This window comes from Molothrus aeneus, chromosome Z (assembly GCF_037042795.1).
Source record: "Molothrus aeneus isolate 106 chromosome Z, BPBGC_Maene_1.0, whole genome shotgun sequence".
Classification (NCBI taxonomy): Eukaryota; Metazoa; Chordata; class Aves; order Passeriformes; family Icteridae; genus Molothrus; species Molothrus aeneus.
Window position 1 is genome coordinate 50,354,869 of NC_089680.1, and position 25,275 is coordinate 50,380,143.

At 43.5% G+C, this 25,275-nt stretch overlaps 1 protein-coding gene across 2 annotated transcripts in view; it reads right to left on the reverse strand.

Moving 5' to 3' along the window:
- Positions 1–14,330: 14,330 nt before the first annotated feature.
- Positions 14,331–25,275, reverse strand: part of PSD3 (pleckstrin and Sec7 domain containing 3) — a 115,578-nt gene continuing 104,633 nt past the window's right edge. For both annotated transcript variants that reach the window (XM_066568969.1, XM_066568970.1), the window contains one exon: positions 14,331–23,695. In XM_066568969.1, the coding sequence (XP_066425066.1) occupies positions 23,483–23,695 (213 nt within the window). In that variant the 3' untranslated portion in view covers positions 14,331–23,482. The remainder of the gene's footprint in view (positions 23,696–25,275) is intronic.

Genomic DNA, 25,275 nt, shown 5'->3' on the forward strand with positions numbered 1-25,275 from the left:
GCACTGGGAGTTCACAGCCTGAACAGCACTGCTTATGAAACCTGTGTTGGTTCCCCTGCCCCATACTCTCCTTGTCCACTTCTTTGGCCTGGTCAATTGTACAGCTAGAACAATCAGTAAAAGTGCTGCTAGGTCCATGGAAAATCCTTCTTGCTGCATTTTAGACATACAGAAGATCAAGCCTTACAGCATCTTGCTAATGGTTGCTGGCATTCACATGCAACAGGAGAAAGCCCTGAGCTGTTGCAAGTAGCAAACTCAGAAGCACATAGTGCAAAATAAAGCATTGAGCTGTGACAATGAGGTGGTGCCATGGAAGCAAAGCAGAGCAGCATGTGGTGCCATGAGACCCTACTAGCTGCTGCCAGCCCCTGCAGCCCGTGTATCTTTGGCTGCTGGTGTAAATTCTGCTCTCTGTCCTGAAAAATTAATGATAGAATTAAAACACCAATACTTCATAGGTACAGGTTTTCTTCTCCAGTACCCTGGCTGGATCCTGCCCTATGCTTTTTCATAATTTTTCTGCCTGTCCTTAATAGGAGAAATCAATACATGAGCACTGAAGTAAAACTGGCCCCAAGAAAAAACAGAGAAACACTGAGAGACCCCAGTGACTAAAAAGATAGAGTAACACATATAAGGTTACATCATTTTACACAGTGCAGTGTCTACTACAGCTATAATTTAATAAACTGAACTCACAGTCAAGTGCATACAGATGGTTTGTTGTTGCTGAATTCCCTTTTCAGCTCTTGTTAATATTTTGTGATACTAGATCCTACACAAGTTAATAATAAATTAGAAGAGAGTACAATTAATTGCTGTTTAAATGGCTGAGATTGAAGACATCTCTATAGAAGCATTCACCTTCTTCCCTGCCACCTGTTCCTGAAATAATTAGCTGCAATGGGAAAAAAATTAACAAGCAAACAAAAAAATACAAAATCTGAAAGAATACAAGTCACAGCTTTGCTAAGACTGCTTTATTTTCATGCCAGCTTTGGTTCAAATTCATTTAAGCACAGGCTAAAATTACAAGCAAAAGGAGTTGAAGTCATTCAGAATCAGCAGACAGAATCATTGTAATAAAATAATTTATCCATGACACGAAGTGGATATAAGCAGTGGTTTAGAAGAGATGGATTAATTTTCCTTCTCTGCCATATTATTTCCTGCATGGGCTAACATTCCTGGACATAATAGGATGTATACCTAACAGCCTAGTTGTTTTAATGCTACTTCAAGTCATTGGTGGTGCAAGATGAACTGTGCCTAAATGTACTGCTTCATGTCCAGTCCAGTAACACCTTCCCAGGAGATGGACTGGGCATCTGACTACAGTAATGTCATAAGTCACCTAAACCTAAACTAAAACCATATCATACAGAGAGTGCAGGTTAACAAGTGTTTGCATACTGCCAGGACAAGAAATAAAGTAGTATAGTAGTAGAGAAAACCCAGACTAAGACCCTCATGAGCAATGGAGACAGCATGCCATAAGAGAAAGCACAAAAAGCTATCCCTGGATGCAGGGGGAAGAGGAACAGAAAGATCCCCCTTTCCCTTGCCCACAAGACAACCTGGCAGAGCTGTGGCTCACTGGAGCTGCAGCAGAGCCCTCCACTCAGCATCACCATCCAGGCTGTGGGTGATGCGCCTGACACACACCAGTCTCCAGTGAAGGCACTGACTCTCAAATGTATTCAGGCACAGGCTCCACACATTTAAACAACTGTCTCTTTCATGATAGCATGTCATGGGATAACCCAAAATGTTGTCAGATTCCATATCTATCTGTGCCCAAAAATTTTTAGTCTCTCTAAGACCCTGTAGCCAGGAAATGGAACAGGCAGAACGGTTGGAACTGAGTGGGGGGAGGAGGCTGGTATTGAAGGCACTTTAAAAGTCTGCTCAGGGAGGCAGCTAGGCTTCTTGTGCCACATTATTTTTGCTTTTTCACTTATATTTACTCATATTTTCTCCTATTGGTGAAAGGGATTGGCTGAACCTATAAACGGAGGCAGCTCATTTGAGAGTGTTCTCCTTTAAGTTGCCTAAAACCAAGACATAGCATTATGGGCATGAAAACCCAGGCTATTCCTCCAGTATTACCTCTGCCCAGCTGTTGTGCTCAATAGTCCACCAGTTCACCTGTGAGGCTTGCCAGTGTACTGCCTTGTCGGGCTCATATGTTTATGGATGCATTGAGCTGCTGACAGGCTGAGCACAGCACCTACTGCAGTTCAGAAACTCACTTATGATCTGGCAACACCTAATAAATTCCAGAAGATGGGAGATGGCATCAGCTGCAAGCTATCAAGTATACATTGCCCATGTAGAGACTGAAAATCATGCACATAAGACACCAAAAATCATGCATGCAGAGATGTCTCCAGACCAAACTGGCAAGCCATCCAGCCTTTACAAACAGCCAAGCATGGGCTTATGCTGGTTGTTTCTCCACCACATATTTTTCCTGAATTTGGGAAAATAGTTATGATGCAAGAACAAGATCTGCATACCTCAGTTCTTTGGAAAAAAAACAAGGAATAATTAATTCAACACAGTGCCAGCAGAAATAATATCACCCACATATTTTCATTGCTGAGGGCAAGAAGAATCTCAGGGTCATCCCTCTGGAGCAAATTCACCCAAAGGCCACCATGGAGCCCAGAAAAAAAATGCAATGTTCTGTTCTGGCTATCAGCACCAACTATTAAGAGCAGGTTTTTTGCCTCTGCAAAGTCTCTGCAGAGAGGCAAGGAGTGTGACAATAATTGTGCTTCTGCACCCCATGTGAAGGAAACCAAAGATGTAATAACTGTCTGAGAACACTGTCCTTTAATGCCCATGAGTAGGAACATCAAGAAAACTAGAATAGGCATTCGAGGCTAAAATCAGAGCAGATGCCTGGTACTGAGAAAGGGTGAGAGCTCAATCTGTTTAGCTCTTCAAGAAACTAAATAGGCCGTGACTGCACTGCAAAAGCACCTCTGCAGGACAGAAAATTCTGGATCCTGACAGGCTGTTTAATCAAGCAGAGAAAATTACAATAGGAACAAACAGCTGGAAACTGAAGTCAGATATTTACAATGAGTTTAGAAATATTTGTAAAATTAAAGTGAAACAAACCATTTGTGGGAGGTAACAAGAGCAGCACATTTAGACCCCTTCTGGGAGTGCAAAGCTTGCATGGCTTATCCATTGTGCTGACATGCACACTATTGAGGCAATGCAGGCAATGTAGTGCAAGTCTAAAAGGTATCCCAGTACCTCCATTGCACCTTCGCCACCTTTGATTTCCTTCACATTAGGCACCACAGGAAGTGAGTGAGGCTGGACTGTTCAGTAGCACCATTACCAGCAAGCTTCCCTTTAGCCATTACAGCCCACTGTGGCACTTTTCAGTTTTAGCATGCTATCTTCCTTATGGGAATTTCTTGATTTCTCTTCTTGCCTCCTTTTTAAAAAGGATAGAACACCTCCTGGAGCCCTGGAATCTTACCCATGTGTTTTTTCCTCCTGGCTTTTTCTACGCTTTCCACACTTCTGCTCTTAGGAGAGCAAACCTTCATTCCCAGTTCAGCCCCAACAAGTGAGAGAAGGACACCTTCAGCTAATTTACATCTGAGTGAGCATTTGTCAGAGTAAAGAATAAAGGTCTTACTGTGCAAAATGGTTCCTGTGGCAGCACTAATCAATAGTTGCTTGATGGATTGCCTGCCAGGAGTCTTTCAGGCACATCATTTCAGCTGCTAGACTTTCTGCTTGCTCACTGCTTAACAAAATAAATAGACATGAATCATGGTATTTAACATAAAGCTCCAACTCAGAATCATAGCTGTTTAAAATGCACAGTGGTTTGCCCCACTCCATCCCTCCATTCCTTTGCTCACAAACAATGTTAAGTCCCAGCTTTTCTGGAACAGGCACAAAGCTTGAATGATAATCTCTTCACCAAGGACTGCCTTTTCTTCTGCAATCAGTGACTGCATTCCCTAAACAGCATTCCATTCCTCATTGCCTCCTGAAACAGGAGCCATTTGGAGAGAAAAGAATGGAGATGTATGTCCGTGTGGCTGATGGGAGGCTGGTATTTCCCATATGGCTTTCTTAGCTGCTGTGATGCAACGGCACAAACTGTTCCCTCTGCTCCTGCACCCATTGTGCTGCAAATCTGAAAGCTCCCACCACTGAACTGTCCCCACGTGCAACTGCATCAGATTTCAAAATATAAGAAGCAGCAAGGAGTCCAATTTTTCAGAAGCAAATAGCTTCTCAGTAATAATGAATAAGCGTTTGGCTCTCTAGAAGTTCTTATTCTATTCAGAAACATAGTTTGTTTCAGATTTTTCTTAATCTGACTTTTAAATGGATAATGCTTTTCTTGAAACCCTGTACACCTACAGACTACTAATAGCCTCAGAAAGGGTGAATAATCATAGCATCAACTTTTTTTGGCCAAAGAGCAACATCCAGCTCCATCTAGCAAGTTCTGCCCCCTCTTCTATCTTGCCAACCCCATCAACACCCTCTGGCACAACTTGATCAGGTGGGAAGCTTGAAGTGATGTAGCATGCATATTCAGGCTCTGAGTAATGACTCATGTCTTGCTGGCACCAACACCAACAAAAGACTTCCAGGCCAAGGCTTGGGGCAAAGGATGGAGATGCCACCATTCCTCCCATCCACCTCCTGCTTGACCTTGCCCCTGCAGTCTTTGTAAGCCTCCCCTCCCACTCCCTCGTCCTCTGACAGCCAAGAAAACTTGTCATGCTCCTCTGATCCAGATTTCTTCACAGCACTGAGTTTTGATTCTTGCCCACTGCTCAGTCCTTCAGCCCATTCTGCCTTTCAAGCCCTCTAATGGCAGATTTCCCTTGCCACTCTCTCACAGCACCACCATCCCCTGCACTGTGACCAGGGTTTTTGTATTCTGCCAGGACATTTTGAGCTCTGCTCTGGCCCATTTAAGGGGCTCCTGCCTTTTCCCCTCCCTCCCCATGGGCATACATGGCTGCAGTCACCAATTCCTCAAGCCAAACAGAACCATGCAGCCACCCAGATGGGAGGTGAGCTCTTCATCTACCTCTGGGGAGTATTGCTTACAACTGCTCTGATCCTTCTGACTCTTCCAGCAGCATTAGCAGAGCAGCACAGGCAAGTGCCAGGCAGGGTACTTATTCTGCAAATGGTACAGATCATACAGTCCCCTCCCTGGCAGCTGAGCATGGGGGAGATTTCCCACTTCTATGCAACTCAGGGCAGCCAGGAGGGTGGCACTAGTGTGAGAGCTAAGAGGGAGAAACTTTAGGTGCTGAATGCTGGAGCTTCAACAAGGATAAACCCCAATAATCTGGGCTCAGATGAGACCAGATGTCTAAGCAAGGCAGCATTGCAGCTGTGTACCCACAGAGAGAGTCCAGGTAGCTGGGAAATCCACAGGAGAATGATGAAGAGTGAGTTTGATAGAAAAGAGGTGCTGCGCCCTGTTGCAGCTCAGGATTTTGGAGCACATCTGGAGCATGCTGGCATGCTGTGAGGCAGCAGAAGCACACAAAACCTGGACGTTCCTGGGACCATGCATGCTTAATGGCGTGGGCAATGTCATTTTGGAAAGTCAGAAGGGAAATCTGACTTGGAAAAGGTGATGGGTTACAGACATAGCTCACTTCCATGAAGAAGCAAGAGGGACTTTCAGCTTGAAAGCTCTTCCTCTGCAACCCACTTCACCATCCTCCACTTACAAGGAAGGCAGTCTGGGGATGCACATGGGAAGCCAGTAAGAGCATAGCACTGGGAGATACCGGAACTATGCACTGTCATCCTGCTGGACGTAGTTCTTGTCTTACTTTTGACAATGCTACACATACCTTAAGGCTACACAGTGCATGAAGAGCACAGCATGGCACCTCTTTTTCAGATGAAAAGCAGTTTAACTAGGCACAAGATGGGTCCCTTGAGAAACTTCCATTGGGGCTTTCCAAGCTCAAATGTGTGGGAACTATAGGGTGATGCTTTCTGGAGCAGCCTTTGCAAAAGCTGTGACTGCACTAAAGCACGCAGTGCAGTCAGTCAGCTAATCTGTTGTCATCATGCGATGACAGATAAATGCCAGTAATAATAACCCCATCGAGTGCCTTGCAGACTGAGCAGTGCTGGCTCTATCACATTATCAACAAGGTCATTCCTAGCCATAGTATTAGGAATTATTTCTTATTTGCATCACCCAAGGAAAAATCTTGCATTCAAAACATTTTGTTATAGTTGTGGAAAATCCTTCAATTTCCAGTATTCATGTCCCTCTTCTTCAGCTTAGTTGTCATCTAACGTATTCAGGTTTAATAATTTCTTTGTTAAAATCTTTAAATTATACATAAGAATTCAAAAACAAACAGAGAAGAACTTGAATATTTCATGTTAAAACTAAATGCTTTATGATTGCTTATAGAGTGAAATTAATAAGGAAACTGTGCCAATGCTGCATAATTTACACTGTGCTTAAGCAGAGAAACAGGAAGGCTCTAGAGCTTAGCTCTCTTTGAAGTTGTGCTTTCATTTTCTTACCTGGCAGGATGGAAGTGCTAGGGCAGAACTGCTAGGGCAGAGCTAACCTCTACCCTCAATCAAAAGAGCTCCTATTTTTGTTTATTGTGAGTAAAGTCAGCTTTAAGAACAGTTAACAGTAACAATCATCTGATCAGAGGCAAATAGTCACAGTGTTTCTTTGTTTTTCTCTCTTTCCTAACTATTTTGTCTGCTAATCTTCATGCTCTGCAGCCAGTCAGTGTGCCCTGACCTTACTAAAATTTAATGGCAAAAAGTCCAATAAACCTCCACCCCTGAATTTCAGTTTGGGCATAAATCTTTGGAACAAATCCACAGTCTGGAGGTATGGGAGGCCTACACATTGCTCTGAACTCAGATGATGACTGCAACACAGGTGACCACAAATACATTTGTTGAGTTCTACTGCTTGCTCCAAAAATGGGGTTCTGCACTGAGCTAAGAGAGCTGCACATATAATAGAGGTGTTAGTCAGAATTGCAGACATTCAGCCAGTTGCTGAAGTCTTCCCTGATGACAATTCATAACTAAACAAACTGAGAGCAATAATGAAGGATAAGACTAAGGATGATCTTCATAAAGGAGGTAGAGCTGTCAAAGTACTGGAGGCAGCCAAAAAAGGAGTGTGACACAAAGTAATTCACTGCTTTTTCTGGAAAAGGGGAATTCACCATCCAGATGTCTTCATAAATTCCTGTGTGACCCAGTTACTTAGGCTTTATGTGCTTTGCTTTCCCTGTAGAGGACGCAGAGACAACAGCTCACAGAGAAGATACAACTTGATGTGGTCAATTAGAACAACAATAAAAGCACTAAGGGGCACAGATAATCAAATAATTACATATTCCAGTGACACCAGTAATACCAGCAGGCAGAACAGTAAGAGCAAAAACCACGGTAGCATTAACCATTCAAGATGAGACAGTGCAAGGACTACAGAAATTTATCAGGCCTCAAGGCATACATGCTGAGGAAATATGGAATAAAAGTTGTACTTCAAGAGGAGGTACCTGAAGAGAAAAGAAGGGGGCATGGGCTTTTTTTCTCCCTTCTCATTTTAGTGTCCTGTGGCAAAATCAGGGTTCCATGGAGTTGAATGAGAAACCATGAAAATCCCATTACTTGGTGCAGCAATTGGTTTCCTTCATTCATTTCTTTCTTTTTAAAGCCATTTAGATGAGAGAGAGAACAGAGCAAATTAAAAGGGGAAGTTTTTGGGGTTTGGCACCCCAATGAATCAACAAATTTTTTTCCAAAATGCTCAATTTTCAGCTGATGAAAGCTAGTACATATTCTCTCTCTTCAGCACCCAAGTGATCTTTCCTTGAATTTCTGGAAGCTGGGGTCAGTTGCTCCAACTGTGATTTCAGCAGCTAGAATTTTTAAGTCAAACTCCTTAAATGCTTGAAACAAGTGGATATTTATACCCCTCAAATTCAAGGAATCAGCCTTGGTGAGTCAGAGGGAAAAGACTGCTCCTGTGATCGATCACATTAGTGACTCAAAGCCCAAGTACATTTGAAAAACTAAACTGTCCCCAGGGCTCATAAAACACTGTGCCAGGTATTTTGCATTAAAGTCATACCAATCTCTGAAAGCCAGGCAGTTTGCAAAATAGTAGGATTAATGTTTATTGGTATTGAATACACATAGCCAAAGCCCCTGCCCTGAAGAATTTGCAGTTTAAATAGTATAGGCCAAACTGGCAGAACACATGCAGCTCTGGGGCTGGTCTGCTCCTGGGGAAGCTGAGGGAGCTGGGGAGCCTCTCAGGCTCTTGGGCACAGTGGCAGATCACAGTGCAGCTGTGCTGGAGCTGATAGCCCCTACCAGGAGCACCGGGCTCTCCTCTTTAATCATGAGAGGTTGGGCCCCAGACTGCACCATCAGCACATAGGAACCCCTCCCTGCAGGACTTTTGCAGCTCCTAACACTTGGCAAAAGAGGCCCTGTCAGTCATGCTGCACACTAAGCATCAAGAAACGTTTGATGATTCACAAGTGCAGCAAGAACTCAGAGGGCTGCAATTTTGCAGCCTCCAGAGACTTGTTTGTGCCAAATTTCTTAAGAAGTTTGAATTAGCTAAAGATGTGAATCAAATTGCTGTGGAATTTAAAAATGAGATTGAACTTCTATGTCTATATTTTGAAAAGGGAATAATCTTGTCTTGCCCTGGCAGCTACACGGAGGCCACCCTGCCTCTGAATTGGGAGGTCCACACCAGTCATCAGTGCCGTGCATCTCATCCATTTTAAAAGCAGAATTACCTCACTTGAGGTGCAACTATCCAGTACAACCCTTTGTGGTGACATCAGACATGGGAGTGGGGTAACCTTGACTCACAGTGGAGCTCAGCCATTATGTTCATGAGAATTGTCTCCACTGAATGCCATTGTGGGTTCAAAGGTTGGACAACTCATCATACCTTCCTGACTGAGTTTTGTTGAGCCCTAATAGAAACAAGGAGAAACCAAACAAAAAGTGAGCAAGGAGTTCAGTGTAAACCAAGGGTGCCCACCATGACAGGCAGATACACATATCCTGGGAACAATGCAACAGTCCCCAGTCTTCACACACATGTCAGTGTAAATGCTACAGCTGTGAGATCTAAGCACCACATTCATTAGAAATGTGATGTCTCAAAATTCCCAGTTCCAATGCTTGTCAGCTGGATGGAGCCCAGTGCCCCAGGACGGAGAAAGGTAGAGCAGCACACTGAAGTAAAGCCATACTCCAAGAGGAGCTGTCATAGATGAAGCTCCCAGGAAGGCTGAAGCTGGACCAGAAGCATGTCTTACTGGCTGACTGGGTCCTTCACAGAAGAGGTCTCCCATCTCCATGCAAAAATTCCCTTTATATTGCTGAAGCCCAACATTTTGGTCTCTCAACCCCTTCACTCCACTCAGAGGGTTATGTGCTCACCTGCAAGGAAACAAGCAGCTAGGGATTATGTACCTTGAGCAGCTACCTCTGTGGCTTCATGCCTCTTTTCAGTTCCCAAAGTTGGATGTTCAGACCCCAAAAAGGATCTAGTGAAGGATGGCCAAAAAACTAGCCTGAAAGGAGTTTGGAGAGAGAAAGAAAGCAGCAGTAAAGGAAAACACAGCTCTGTAAGGTTTCAGTGTACCAAGTCCCCATAATCTGCCTACATTTTGCCCACACACCGTTTAATCAGAGTGCCAGGGAGCCTGGCTCCCTGCCAGCGGGAATGCAGATTCAGACAATTTGTCCAAAGTGCAGTCAGAAATTGCAGCTAAAACGAAAGAGCACTTCATTTTTTAATTCTGCGTGTGTATGTATATGGGCTTTTTTCCCCCCATGAAACAATTACAACCTCTGACTGCCGCCCACACTGCAGTTGCCTGAGAAACGCAGCGTGGGTATGGCTGTGGTAACAGGACTGGCTGGCTGCAAGGCTCCCATGAAACTGTGCCAGTAGCTAGACATGGAAAGTATTCCTGTCCCAGGCACAGACCTCTGCAAATTTCTGCCAAGGTGAGCATCTCTAGTGTCTTTATTACTCAGGTAATTATGCTGCTAATGGCATTGGCTCCATCCACCCCTGTCTCAGTACTTGTACTTGCAGGGTGCTCAGCACAGTTCAGCCCAAGATGGGATGGAACAGGAAGCAGAGCACACCAAGACCCACGTATCACACATGCACTTCTGACTGGACAGGAGCACTTTCCGCACCCATTCTCACAGCAGCATCCCCGCCACCACCGCAATCAAAATAATTTCTTCTCAAAGGACAGGGCACATGTCTGTGCTGAAGACTGGACTCACAGTAAGTGTTCAGCCATGCACGTCTTGGTTTACAAGTCCTGACTGGAATTACCCTGAAAAGAAGAAGTGTACTTATTTTACACTGGACATTTGGGAAGAGGAGAGGATTGCCCGAGCTGACTAAAAATATTCACCTTCCAAAGAGTTGATGGGGCATATCTACACTCCCCTTTTGACATAGAGCAGAAAGATGATTTCTGGCTGAACAAAAAACATTTTCTTGGAGAGGAAGAAAGCAAACCATACCCACCCCCCTAAACTACTTATTTCGAACAATCTTAGTAAAGCAACAGTGGAAAACAGGCTTCAACTGTGTTTTGGGTTTTCTTTCTGTCCCTTCTGCAAAGACACACCACATCCAGCAGACAGTGCATAGCCCCAGGCATGCTGCTGTCTTTCAAGCTATCAGGTGCAGGAACGAATATCTACTTTGGCTAACTGAGAATTTCACCCCTGAAGGCCAGTGCACAGCATGCTTTCCTGACCCTATGGCAAGCCCTGGCAGTATTCAAAATACCTCCCTCTGCAAACAATGGGGGAATAAGAACTTTTCACAAAAAAGCACTCTGGCAGAGGGAGTGGTTAGGCAGCCTTCACAAGAGGCTGGTCCTTTCTTATTAATGGACTGTCTTTTACAAGTGGTAAATGAATCTGTGTACTGTTCAGTTGCCTCCCATACTTTTTCTTTATAGTATTGTTCAGTTTTTGTCTTACCTCTGGTTTTCAAACAAATGCTCTGCCTTTGGGCAAACCCTCCTTGCAATCTTCTTTCCCACAGAGTTTCCAGTCTTTGATGCTACATTCTGCTCTCTTCTGCAGATTTTTAGCCATCTGTACATTTCTCTTATGTTTTAAGAATGCATATCATAAAGGCCCTTCAGTACCTTTACACATGCAGACAAGCAGTGTTAGCTGAGAAAACAGTGCTTGTACACTATGAAAGTCTTTCCCTGAGATTTTAACTCACAGACCCCACTTTCCCAATATGTCATTTCTACGCTGTTTGCATTCTTGAGATTTGTGGCCTGTGGTAACTGGCATAATTCAAATATTTACAAACATTGCTGCAAGCATCCTTGCAATGGTCAATGTGTTGTGGCTGAAGCAAGTTAAGACTAGGTAGGAAATGTTCTTTCCCTCAATATAACTGCTACTTCAGGAAGAACCCCCTCCATTTAGATTGCAAGGTCAAGATGTAAGTGCTGTAACAAAATTACAGGCTTTAGCAATTAAGCAACACGCTACTAAGGAACTGGTCAATCTATTAAGTAATCAATATACTGATTATCAAACAAACACACCACTACTACTAACCTGCAATTATACTGTTTTCCACCCTATTACACACAATTACAAAAAGTGCTTATTTCACACTCTTAAATCTTATGAATCACATACATCAACTTACACGTCAACACAACATTCACTTACAAATGCATCACTTTACCTCTTTATATGACATATCACCACAGTAGAAATCTATCTCTCTGAAGCCCACCCTCTCAAAGCAAGTTTTTCAGACACAGTCCTCCTGAAAGGAATTCCTGGCAGATCAGGCTGCATATCAGCAACACATCTGTAGATGCCTGCACTCCTCCTTTCAGAAGGTTCCCTCTTCTTTTGTTCTTTATCTGATTTTTTTGCTTTATTCATTACTGTTTCTATTTCCTGGAACAACTTTTTTGCCACTCTTGTGCCTCCCCTTCTTTGCCCAGGTTCCTCCCTAAGACACACCCCTTGTTAGTTTATCCTCACTGGCCAAATTCAACAAACCAGCCCCAAAGTCTGAACTTCCCAATGTTGTTTTTGGGGCAAACTCAGCCTTTTATTACACCCCGCCTGGGAACAGGGGACAAAACCATCCCCACAAACTTCCAGTTCATAATAGCAACACATTACCTCCCCATTATCCAAGGCAAGTAAGTCTACTTAGTCTTGATTCCTTCATCTGATCCCAGTTTAGCTCCTTGTCTTTGCATCTTATTGTGAGGACCAAGCTATCAAAACAAAAAACTTGCATCATTTATGTATTGATCTATCCAAAAGCTAGCTGTGGAATGGGACCAGAAAAAAAATGTTCAAAAATGAATGTGACCATGACACAGAAAACCTGGCAAGGTGGATAGCTGTCTTGCAGTAACTCATGTTTTCTAGGATGGCCCTTTTTCTGGGAGAAATAGTTAGCATAGTGGCTGACATAATTTGAGAAACATCAATTTAGTAGCAAACATGGAAAGAAACAGATGCGATGTGCAATGACCTGAAAAATGAAAACCTGGGTTATCATCACGTGATTTCTCTTCCAGCTCTACCTTAAAAGCCACTGGGTATTTCTGCCCTTACCTTGTAGATTAGGAGGCCACTGCAGTACATCAGTGCTCTGATGGGTAAGAACTTTCTTCTTATTTCCAATCTAGAGATAATCATAACAATTTCAGACCAAACTGTGCATTACTTTGGGCTAAGTCTCTTTCTCATGCTACATTATTTATGAATACCCAAAGAAATGTGTAGCTGCTGTAGACTGTGGAGGTTTCTCCTGCATACACAAACTAGGCTTTTCAGTCTTCCTTGAGAATTATATTCTACTTGGAAATTTGAACTGAAAACGGACAATGAAGAGAATATAAATGCATTTGTCTTTCAGTTTGCACCTATTCTGTCATTTTGTTCTAGCTCACTGCATTGTGAGCAATGTGACGTGACTAAGGATTCCAGGTAAAAAAACTAACAGAAAATGCTCAGCGTTGACTCTGTCAGCTAGGAAGAAACAGTAAGAAAAGATGTGGTGAGCAGCACTGACATTAACATTCAGACACAGTTCAAACATTCACTTGGGCTAAGAGAAGGCATTTTTTAATACATCTTTGTAAAATACTCCCATCCATCCTTACCACCACTTTGTTTAGTCTTTTCACTAAAAACATATTAATCCAGAAGTTTGTATTGGAATAAAAAATCCCCAAGTCCTTTGAAGCAATGCAGGATGGTATAACAGCGAAAAAATCTGATACCCCAAGGCATAGTGTGAACAAACAAAAAAACAAACAAACACACACAGAGTTATCGCAAGTGTGAAAGTCTTACCATTCATCTAAAGGCAACATGCTGAGGAAAAATATAAAGAAACAGTCACCTCAAGATAGTCAAACATTCACAGAAATCTTGGTAAGAAACGTCTTCCTTACAATTGTTCCAAGTGCAAGCTGCTAGCCCAGTTGTAAATCTTGGGCATGCCCCATCTGTGTTGGACACATCCTCTCCATCCACCCTGTGACCCACCCTCCACAAAGCATACCATGTTGAGCTATGTCCAACCCAAGAACTGCAAGCATAATGCTGTTTGCTGTGTGTTTTACAGTGTTTCTCCTTACTTTGGATAGGCACAGTTTTTTAACCACACCCACCTCTGCCTTTTTACACTCCATCTTTTTCTTTAGTATCTGACTCTTCTGCCTGTCATGGGTCCTTTCTTCCCATGCACCACATCAGCAGCAATTCCCAACCTCAACAGTGACCTCCTCATATAAGTGTTGAGATCAACTCCCAGTCATTTCTGAACAGCTGTTTGCTGCAGCTTTGCTCCTTTAATCCGCATGCTGGCAAACCTGTTTTAAATCAGTTAATTCTCTTCTTGCTGTCTCTTCACAGCAAGCAGTGGTAGCTCTGCAGGCTATACACCCTGATGAAACTGGAATGGGTGCCACCTCTTGTACAGGTGCAGAAGGAAGAGAGATGTGCTCCAGCTGCCCTCACACAGGACTAATGTGCACGAATTGCCACTGGCTCCATTGGTTACGCCAACTGCAGGTCAGATCCAGACTGCAAGGCAGAGAGTACACATATGCTTCAGCTCAGGAAACCTTGAAACTACTGACTGCCAAGAGTCAGAAGCAGGAAAGTCATTCACTGTAAAGTCACCTTCATGTTCTTAGTTGTAGGAGCAACTGTTAGGGTTCAAATAAAAAACATTCATCTGCAGAACGTGAAATACATTTGGTTTATTTCTTTCTAAAGTTTGTACATATACATATATCATTATACATATGTGAGATCCTTCAATAGGGTTGCTTGAGTTCAATGACAAAGATTATTGGGAAGCTTGCAGGCTCTTTGTTGCCCGTAAGCAACATTTATTCCAACTTATAAAAACACAGAGGAACAGAGTTATAGTCAGGAACATGGACACAAGAGAGAAGTCTACTTTTTATCTCACAGTTTCAATACATCAAAGGCAAATTATTTGTCTGTATACTGTAGGCTTACTTTATCAGCAATGATAAAATAGAGGAAAATATTTATATACAGTCACCTCAAGTGAAAAATAAAGCAATGTAAACTTAAATTCCAAAATATTATTTTAAATGATATAACAATATCCCCAAAAGTCCTTCTTCCAAGGGGAAGAGGACTGATTAAGTGCCTTCATTTATCAGGAAATGATCATTCTAGTACCAGATACATGAAGCAGAATAAGGGAGGGCATCCTGTGATACCTGTAGAAAAGAGTGACAACTCTGCTTCAGGAAAGCATCTCTGTGTAAGCAAGTATATGTTTGAGTCCTTATGGACATCAGCAGCACATGGAAAAATCTTCCCTGAACCAGGGCTTGACTTAAGTCTGCACAGCTCTGACTCTAACCACCAAGTATGCTTTTCTGGCCATGCCTATTCCCAGGGACAAAACAGGGTATCCTGGTGGTAGGATAGTGTCAAACCTGAGATGATGACCTCCCCAAGAGTCAGAACAGCAAGTTCCATGCTGCTGGAAAAGATTTAATGGCTACCTCAATATTGTTGCTTCACAGCAGACCAAGAAGTTACCACAAAGCAGTGAGACTGGGACTGTCTCTAGTGTATTACATGAAAAACACTCCAGCAATTCAGTGATGAGAGTAAACTGAATTCAAGGTTACCAGAAAGAAGGTTCCTACACATCACAGAAGCAATTGGGAGACCACCCAGAGGAAAGGTCTTGCAAGGACTGTTGTCAAGTCCTGTAAGGTTAGTTCTGCACACAAGAGATGTATAAGGTGTATGTACATGCATGTGCAAAATGTTTTTCTGCATCACCACTGCTGAGAGTTATGCTTCCCATTGGCTACCAAGCAACATTGACTGAAAATTCAGTCCTCTTTCTCGGCCTAAGGGAAAACAACATAGCAACAGCTCAGGTGGAGGGTAAATGACACTTAACTGTGACTCTGAAACTGACAGTGCTCACCCACATCTTCCCACCACCACGGAGGGCAGGAAACCCAAGGGAGAAGCCCAGTATGCGAAAAAAGATTACAGGACTGCAGCTTGCCCAAAGCAAGGTGACACGGTGGTCTTCTTAATTTCATTCTGAGCTGCAGTTCACTCACATCTCAGTTCTGCAAGGTGCAATCACTCTGGCTGTGGTCCAGTGAAGTGCAAAGGTATAGTTTCACTATTGAAGTTGCTCAAGTGCTTCAGTGTAGCTGCATGCTAAAGAGTTTTATGACTCCATGTAAGAATCACACCCTCAGCTTTTGCTCTCTCTTTGCAAGAATAATGCAGATCGTGCTACTGTTGCCCTTACTAGAATGCAATAGGAAAACTCACTGGGTTTCCCTATGTCTTTTGCCCCAGACCAGCAACTTGTTAAAAGTTGTTCAATGCTCTCAAAAGAAACCTCTGGGAGGCATAAGAGATGCCCAAGAGAGATATTTCAGCCCTGTTGCTCTTCTCTTCCCTACTGATGAGCCACTCTTCTGGAAATTTGAACAGTTGTAGAAAAAGAACCCCTCACTACTGCTGTATCTGCAGGAGACATCACAGGCACCTGTCCTTCTTGGACACTTTGGACATGATGTCCCTTTGCTGAATTTTCACAGAACAAGGTCAACGTTTTCAGAAGTAAAGCTGTGTATTAGATCCCCAGAGCATGATTTTCAGAAGAAGTCAGCATGGATGCTCCTTGTACAGGCATCAGTTGATATAAACTGGGAGAAAGTCAGCCCAGTGTTAAGCTAGCAGAAAATTCCACCCACTAGCTCTTGCTTAGACTCTCAAATATATGCCTTGCTTTCAACATGCAAAACAGGCAGCCCCTGGTGGACAACACATGAAGATCAAAGCAGCTGAAAGTATACCTTAAATCTGCAAAAGCTCTGATAGCTGTTTAACCTCACTTGAGAACAATTAGAACAACAAGCATCCTAACAATGTTTGCAGCTGCTGAATGCTTTGACCAAACAAGCCTCAGAAAAGAACAGCAGGTTCTGCAGTGCTGAGCCATAGAAGCCATACTATACTTAGGAAATACACACATTTATAGGCATCAATTAAATATGTTCACCAAGTAATGTACGTCTCAGAGTGTACCTCACACAGAGGAGTGATTTAAAAGTTTTTCAACAGCCAAAAAAACTCTGTCCTTTTAGCCAAATTATAATTCTAGACTCAAGTAAGAGGACACAGTTGTCATGAATATGTACAAATTTAAAAAAAACCCCAACCACAACCCACCCCTGTTCTCATCCTACAGTCTTTCAGAATCTGACAGCTCTGAGTATGAGAATTTCGTAAGTGTGTGAGTTAAGACTCATATTACCAGTAGAGTTTGCGCTGTGTGGTGACACAGACTCGATAGCATTTATCTCCCTCTTCCACCAAGAGGCTAAGGGGAGTTGGAGGATTTTGTGTTAAACAGGTTTTCATGGCAGCTTAGCCAGCTGCTCTGTCACTACACCATGATATCAATTGGCCCAAGCTGAAACTTTGCCTTTGTAGACAAAAATTGTCTTCTTGTGCTAGTCTCATTTATGTGAGTTACAGACAGGATCACTGCCAGAGTAGCTGCTAATTACAGTGGTTTCTGTCAGAGAAAAATCCCGCCCTTGTGGCTTGTTGCATTTTCAATGCTTGCATTGCTAAGTGATGTACCTTTGTTGGTCCAAATAAACCTCTGGCCTGCACTCCAGCTGGTTTCTGGCTTGCTTTAAAAGCAGATGCCATGGGAGGTCCCTCATTGATTAAACATCTATAATTCTTATAGAATAATTAAGCGCTCAAAGGCAGGCAAGAGAGAACATGTTGGACTAGTCTAAATTTGCTCCTTCTGACACAAGGGCAAAGTCAGGTCAATGGTCCAACCTTTGTGAAAGTTCTTGCTTGCATTTGGTAAGGGATGGGCTCTAATAAATAACTAAAACACAACCTTAATTCAACTAACAAAATATTTGAGCAAGGGACATTCTCTCAGGCAAGGCTGGGCCTTTCAATGTTCAACTCTATGCTGCCATCAGCAGAGCAGATACTCCCAGATGGCATTCAGACTTTTTCCAATGACCTCTCCTCCTTGCTCTCATGTTAACCAGTCTTTTCACAAAGGGACTGTGGTATCCCTGGATAGGGGTGAGAAAAGCAGCAGGTGGTAAAGATAGTTCCTCAAACAGCACAGACTAGAGGAAAAAGGAAGCCAGCATTTCTCATTACCTCCAACACTGAGGGCAATGTTAGAGCTCACAGTCTCCAGCAGGTGACCAGCCATGGAGGGTGGCACTGGCTTCTTCATACAGCATCATTGTGCTGTGCACTGATGCTCAGCTCAGGTGGTAGCATTTCTCTGAAGGCTGACAAAGCCTCTTCTTCCTGGAGCTCAGGTCTTCACAGTGAAGCTCCAAGTGAAGCAACCCACTATGTTATACCTATGCTGCTGGGAGAGCTCTGGGAGAGAGGATAGGAGAGGCCAGACGTACTGCTTCTATATGCACTAAAAATATCCTTTAAAAAGCACAAGCTGCAGATTAGCTTTTTCTGAGACAGCTTCTATGGTTCATCCCTCTTGGAAGCCTAGATACCAGATGCTGAGACCACATGCTGGGAGCAATGATTGTGCTCTGACAAGAAATGTGGACTTTTTAACTGCCCCCTCAGAGCAGATGTGATGTCCCAGAGCCTGCGGAGAGTAATACTGGAGAAAATTTAAACAAGCAGCAAGCTGCAAGATTTCTTGTCATAATATGAGTATACTGCCTTTGACCCAGCAGAAGCAGCCAGTGTTTCCAACCACCTGGATACTAGAAGAGTAAGAATGTTGCAAGTGTCTGGTCTAAGTGTGGGAAGGGCGACTTTGCATCCCTGCAGTATACAACTAAAGGATCACGGCAGTCTAAAACTCGGTCTCACACCTCCCAGCTATAACAGTGGCTGGAAACACAGGCTACCAACAAGCAGAGTGAAAAAGCTGTTCACAGGGTTATCCACTCAATGCAGCACTACTTCAGAGCAGGTTTTCTCAATGCAAGATGGGAGAGTCAAATTTTCTGGATTTCTGCAAGCATGGAAGGAAACAGACCTGTTATACAGAAGCAGCTGAGGTGCTAAGATGACAGACGAGAGCAGCTTGTCAGAAAAGGAGGAGGAGCTGTCAGACTAACTGTAATAAGACCAAAATTAATTTAAAAATTGAGAATGCAGACACAGTAAGCAGTAAGCCATCTGCAGAGAAAAGCCTTTCCCAATTTCAAGGAGAACAATGCCATACAATGCCTACAAGAAGCCTGATGATAACCCCGTCATCTCTGACTTCTTCCACTGCCATAACCACATCTTCACTGAATGGCCTACTCCAGACAAGCAAGAACCTCATTTCCCCACTGGAGAAAGGCAAAAGTTTTGGCTTTTTCAAGCCAGAAAAGCAACCAGCCTTGTTATCCAAAGGCATTGGAGCTGTGAAAAGTCACTGAACAGTCCCTGGAGGTCTGTTGGGCCAAACTCCTCCACAAAGCAGGGCTGTGCAGAGCACAGCTCTCCATGAGAGCCCCTTAACACAGACAGACTGCAACCTGGGAGCAGACAGGATCAGAGGGGAAGTATTTTAGTGAGGAGCTGTTACTAATCATTAGAAAGTTTCTGTTAACCATTCACACGTGACTGGCTACAGATGAAAAACTGAGTTGGCAACACAGCTGAACAGCATTCCCGCACAACTCTGCTGCATTAATCACTCTGCTGGCTGACTTATCTCTCTACATCAGCTGAGGACACAACATAAATACTGGATTTAGAAGCTGTAGTCATGTTCACTGGTTCATGCGTAATTTATCTGCAAGATGCAGACAAACACACAACTAGTCCAGGGAGTCTCTTTTGCAGCCACTGATGAAAAAAATCCATCTCAAACAGTCCCCTGCATCCTGCTGAATCTTAGAGGAGAGTACGGTTTTGGCTTCAAGAGAGTATTTCACCCACTTTGGTTGCTGGGTGGGGAGAGGGGAAGGCAGCTTTCCCCTTCTCCATCAGCCCTCTGCTGTCAGGTGCAGACTAGTGGGGCCCTTTCCTGTCTCTCCTCCCTTAGCTGGGGATAGCAGACGGTTCAGCCCCTGGAGCCAGTAACACTTCAGAGCCGGGTGGGTCCCCACAGAACCAGTGTCTGCACCTTAAGGGGAAGTAAGGAGGTGTTAGCCTTAGCCTGCTCCCTCTCTTTGCATCCCCACTCTCTACATGCAGACAGAGGCCTTGCCTGAGCAATGATAGCACACTGGAGCAGGAAGGGTGACAGGGAAGGATGGCACCTCCCTGCGTCACCAATGCAAAGGCTCTCCCACATGCACACATGCTCATGGCAGCCAGCCAGTAGCTCCTTACACTGAGTACACCCAGGAAACTGCAGGCTGCTCCAGTGATTTGTAGCTCATGTCCCAGAGGAGGGCTGGAAACCAGCAGAATATTCTTACATACTGCAACCAGAGCTCCTGAGTCGCTGCAGTCAAGCACCGATCCTCCCTAGAGGCAAATATTGCCGCAAAGAAAGGCAGGGTGCAGGGTACCATGCAAACCTCCCTGGTCAGATTCTTAATGGTGCTACTCAAGGAGATGCACCACTTAGACCACCTGAGAACCTGCCCTATCCTATATAGTATGATCAGGAGGGAAAAAAACTAATTACAGTACTGATTGGTAGAGGAACCTATTCCCAAGGGAGGGCAGGAGTCTTAGACTTTCGCAACAGGATCACATTTTTTTCTTGTTCTCCAAAGCATGCCTGGGATGCTTATACATTGTAAAGCAACAAAGGAAAATGGCATTAATTAAAACTGGAGCAGAAACTATAAATACTGGGTAAACTGATCTGCAAGCTTCAACAGTCTCAGCAAGACTGCTCTAAGCTCAACAAATGTTTAATGACTAAAAAATGCAAAAATGAAAAACTGCATTTGATACATTCAGATGAGACCTAAAAAAAATACCCTATCTGTTTACAAGTATACATGGAAATAGATAATAAATAATGAAAAAAACATCCTTTTTGCAGTTCACTTTTTGATTTTTCCTATTGCTTCAAATCATCTTTTCTGCAATGACTTTGAAGAGGAATTACCCAGTTTCTGTGTCAAAGCTGGAAAATGCATTTAACAGGAGTAATTTATTTTTGAGCTCAGCAATTTAACTGGAATTTTCAGCAACGAAAATACGTTTAAACCCAGGGAAGAAGAAAGTTAAATGTCACTTATTTGCCTTTTGAAGCACTGCACTCCATAAATACAAGAGGTTTGCCAAGCATGTTCTAGCCTGCCTTCAAAAGATCATCTACTCAACCCAACCCTGACAGCCAAGCAGGGCCATTTATAGATCTGCACCTTTTTTTGGGTTTTGTTTCTGCTGCATGTATCCTATTGTTATATAAAATAATTCACAGAATGATGTACTGGTTCTGGCCAGGACAGGGTTAATTTATGGCAGGATCATGGCTTGGACTTGAAGGTTATTCTATACCACTTCATGTCATTTTCCAGAAACAGGAGAAGATGTCCCTCCTGGGTCGGGGTATTGGGAAGCAAATGGTTGGGTATTGTTGGGTTCTGCGTGGTGAGTATTCTTGAGCACTGTGTTATTAATACCGCTTTTGTTTACCATTCATTTTCTTATCTCATTGCCATTTCCTGTAAATTTTGTTATCTCACCCTGTGGTCTTTGCCCTTTATGCTTCCAATTCTCCTCTCCAGCCCACTGCAAGGATGGGGAGGAGAAGGAGGGAGTGAGCAAGGGCCACGTAGTTTGGAGAGTCTCAGTGGGAACACTAAATACCACTCCTTAATCATAAAAGGGAGGTCAAGTTTTCTTCCCAGAGGTGTATTCAGCATTCCCCAATTGTGGCAGATGCCAGATGGATGCGCATCTCAACATCACTCATGAGAACAGTCTCATCTGGCTTCGCTACCAGGCTGCAGCTGCAAGGATCCATTTGCCCCAAAACCTCACATCTGAGAATGCAACATCACTGTTACAGCCAACAGACAGACAGCACAACACCACAAAAGCTGTTGCATGGTGGTACTCAGTAGGGAAGGCAAGTCATGCAGTGGCTGTTAAGGGCCTTTTCTCTTTGATCACTCTTAGTTCTGCCCACTGGACTGGCAGCTCAATAAAACTAGATGAATTGACTTGGACCCTTGGGAAGCCTGACAGAACACACATCCACTCAGATAGCAATTTTTTTGATGTATGGCCCTTTGACTACTTGGGCTGAAAACACCAGTGCATTTCTAAACAGTCCTTGCATTGATCTTGACGTTTCTATATGCATCAAGAATTGCATTCAACAAGAAGGCTGTCCTGTGCCAGGCACAACACAACAAACAGCAAGGAGCAATTTTCAACTGGTCCTCAACATTATCTCCCAAGGCGCTCTGTGGGAAAGGCCAGTTTGGTAGTACTACTTCATATAGGGAAAGGGTGACACAAAATGGGAGAGACCTGTCCAAGCTCACCCTGTGGGCCAGTATATAAACTGAGATTAAAACTCAGGTAACAAGTTGGGTAACAGGAGAGCCAGCACTCTCTGCAGAGCCATGACACTGCCCAGACAAGAAGGGCTGGGAAGTGGGAAAATTATTTCTATGTCATCTTTCTGCTCTCAGTGCCTGAAAAACTGCTGGCCACCCCAAGGGTCTATGGCACAAACATGGGCCTTTCAGGTATGGAAAGACCTACCCATGGTGGTCTCTCCCAGATCTGTGCTCCCCTTGGAAAGCCTGGCACAGGGTATGGAGGAACTGTGAGGAGGCACCAGCCTCTTCCACCTAAATGTGAGCTAAAGAAGGAAAATGGAGAACTGAGGAGAATCCCGTTCTGAAGAAAAAAGGCAAAGTGCTTTGTCACTATGAGAGGAATTGAAAGCAGCTCTCTTTGCACACCAACAAGGAAACCCCCAGAAGGGGAAGCGACAGGACACAATATATCATAAGGCTCTATATAGCAGCTAAGTGAGAGCGTATAGTTAAAAACTACACAGAGGCCCTTTGTCTTTAATATATATAATTAATATATAATGCTAATGGCTGACATCTACAGCAGCCTTCTCTGCAAATAAATGTGAAGCCCAGATAGCCATTCCAACTGGGTAATCCCTAATCTTCCTGACTGCAGAGACAGCATGGGTTTGGATGCCTTCCAGCCTGCAAACTCAGGAGAAGGCTCCCTGCTTGGGAGGAAGCAAACAAATTATTCCAATGCCGTCATCTCAGCATTGCCAGAGGTTTCCAGGTTTCATTCCTTCACACTCGCGAAGTGTCCAGGGTCAATGCAGTAACAATAAGCGACAGTGACTATTTACTGTACCACCTGCTGCTCAGTACCAGTACCAACATGCCTTACATTGTCAGGAAACTAGTGCTCCCAGCACCCTAGCCTATAGTCAGCCTTCTGCAGCTGCATGTTTGCACAGCTTTTCTCACAGCTACAGCTCACATTCACAGCACTGCAGCACTTGTCCAGTTATTTTTCCCACCCACCATGTAAATAAAGTGACAAGTGACTTGAGAGATGAAAGCCACATGCCGATGGGAGGAGATAAATGGGGAGGAGACAGAATAAACGTCACAGCTCTCTACCCCTTCCCCAGCTCCTTTAGAAACAGAATAACACAAAAAAGTCCCAATGCTTCAACTGCTAAATGATAAATTAACAAAGCAAAGCAAAGCAGGAGCGAAGACATCTCCCACAATCTGCACAGAAACAGCAAAATATACAATAGAAAATGTCACTAACACCCCATTCAGGCAGATGCACTTATTTTTTGTGAATGACAGGTTATTAAATGAAAAAATTTTGACCACCAATACTTTGCTGCATGGCTGTTCCCCTAGTTGTCATTTCCACCCTAAGTGACCTTCTGCTTAATGCTGGGTGTTTCTGGCCTGTAGTCCTTCCTCTCTGAGACATTGCGTTTCACCTTGGCACTAACTGGAGACTCCTGATTCAAAGAAGGACTTGAGTGGGATTTCTTCAGTCCTGGTGCATCGTTCTCTCCTCCGCTCAGCAGCTCCTTCACCCCTTCTTTCAGTAGGCCAACGTAAATCTCATAGCGATTTTTCTGGGAAATGAAAAGAAAGGCCCAAATTAGTCTGGAAGAAATTCTGCAGGGGCACATGAGAGACCACCTCAGTAACTTAATGCTTTCTGCTAGCCTTGAAAGCCAGGAGCTCAACATGTATGCGAACAATGGTGCCTAATGTGGATATGGACAACAGTGGCTAATGTAAATTAAACAAAGAGGATTTCAGGCAGACTGAGGCCTGTGTAATTAGAGGCACTCAGTTCTGCAGCACACAAATCCTGATGCTCCAAAGAGTGTTGGCTCCCATTCCAAGTAACACCATCAAATGAAAGCTTGCTACTTTAGTCATGCTGAGACAAAAGCTGTGCTCACTCACACATACTGAGATCCTATGTGCTCAGGCATGCATGGAGATAAAGTGCACTAAACTAAGGGACAACAAAAATCCTGCTCTGCTGCAATCCTCCACTCTCACCAGCAGGTCCTGCTTTTCTTATCCACGGGGAAGAAACCAAAGCAGGGTCTAAATTCAGACTGTACCATCATGGCCACCACTAGGCATGTGGGAGAATCTTCTAAAAGGCCAGACCTTAACAAAAAGGAGCAGATGAGAAGGCTATGACAGCAGCAAGGCATGTTTCCCTGCTATGTCACTCACAGGGAATGATGAAGGTTGCTGTCTGTCCAGACATTTCTATTTTTCAACTGGAAAAAGTTCACTTTACTGTGCCCCATGCCCATTTGTTCTATTCCTCATCTGGATTAGAGTTTTCCCTCTCCAACAGGAAGGTTTCATTCTGTTTGCTCCAATTGCATCATTTTCCACGAAACAATTCGGCAAGGAAGAAAATGAAGGTACGGTAACAGAAGACCCCTGAAAGGTCTCAGAAACAGATGGGGCAGAGGTCCTGAGAACAGAGCAATCCACTTCATAGGATTTATTTAGTAACTTGCCCCTGATATATCCACTTAAATACATGGTGCAGGCATTGTAATTACAGCGATCTCAGTGTGCTGGGAGTCAGGGAAGGTGGATGTAAATATCTGTACTGATTGTTAACTTGTATTTGAAAGTGGCAAAATGGCAGCCAAGCTATTATGTTCCTGACAGAGGAAAAAAGTATTTAAGAAAATATTTTACATTTTTTAATAAAATAATAAAGTTCTGGTAAAAACATTTATTTAAGGGCAGGAAGTCAAAAAGCTTTGAAGTATGAAATATAAAGGGGGAAAAAAAAGAAGAGAATGTGACTGGCTTTTGAGAATCCTTTGAATAAACAAACCCTCACAGAGGAGAATCATAACAGAATCCTCCTACAAATTAAATAAATAAGCCTTCCTATGACTTCCATATCTGGAGATGGAGCTCCACAATGTGAGAGACAAACACATGAAGCAGGTAAGATGTGTCATTTAATAAAAATGGAAATGGAGAAACAGCAAGAACCCTGACGATGATGAACTGAGTTGATGGATGATTCATCACAAAATGAACCAGACGCTTCTGCAAAAGGCCAGCCAGTGCTCTTAGCTTGGGAACAGCATAATATCATGAAATTGAGAGGGGGGGCTTTACTGTTGCACGTATTTATGCTTTTACAGGTCCAGTAAACACC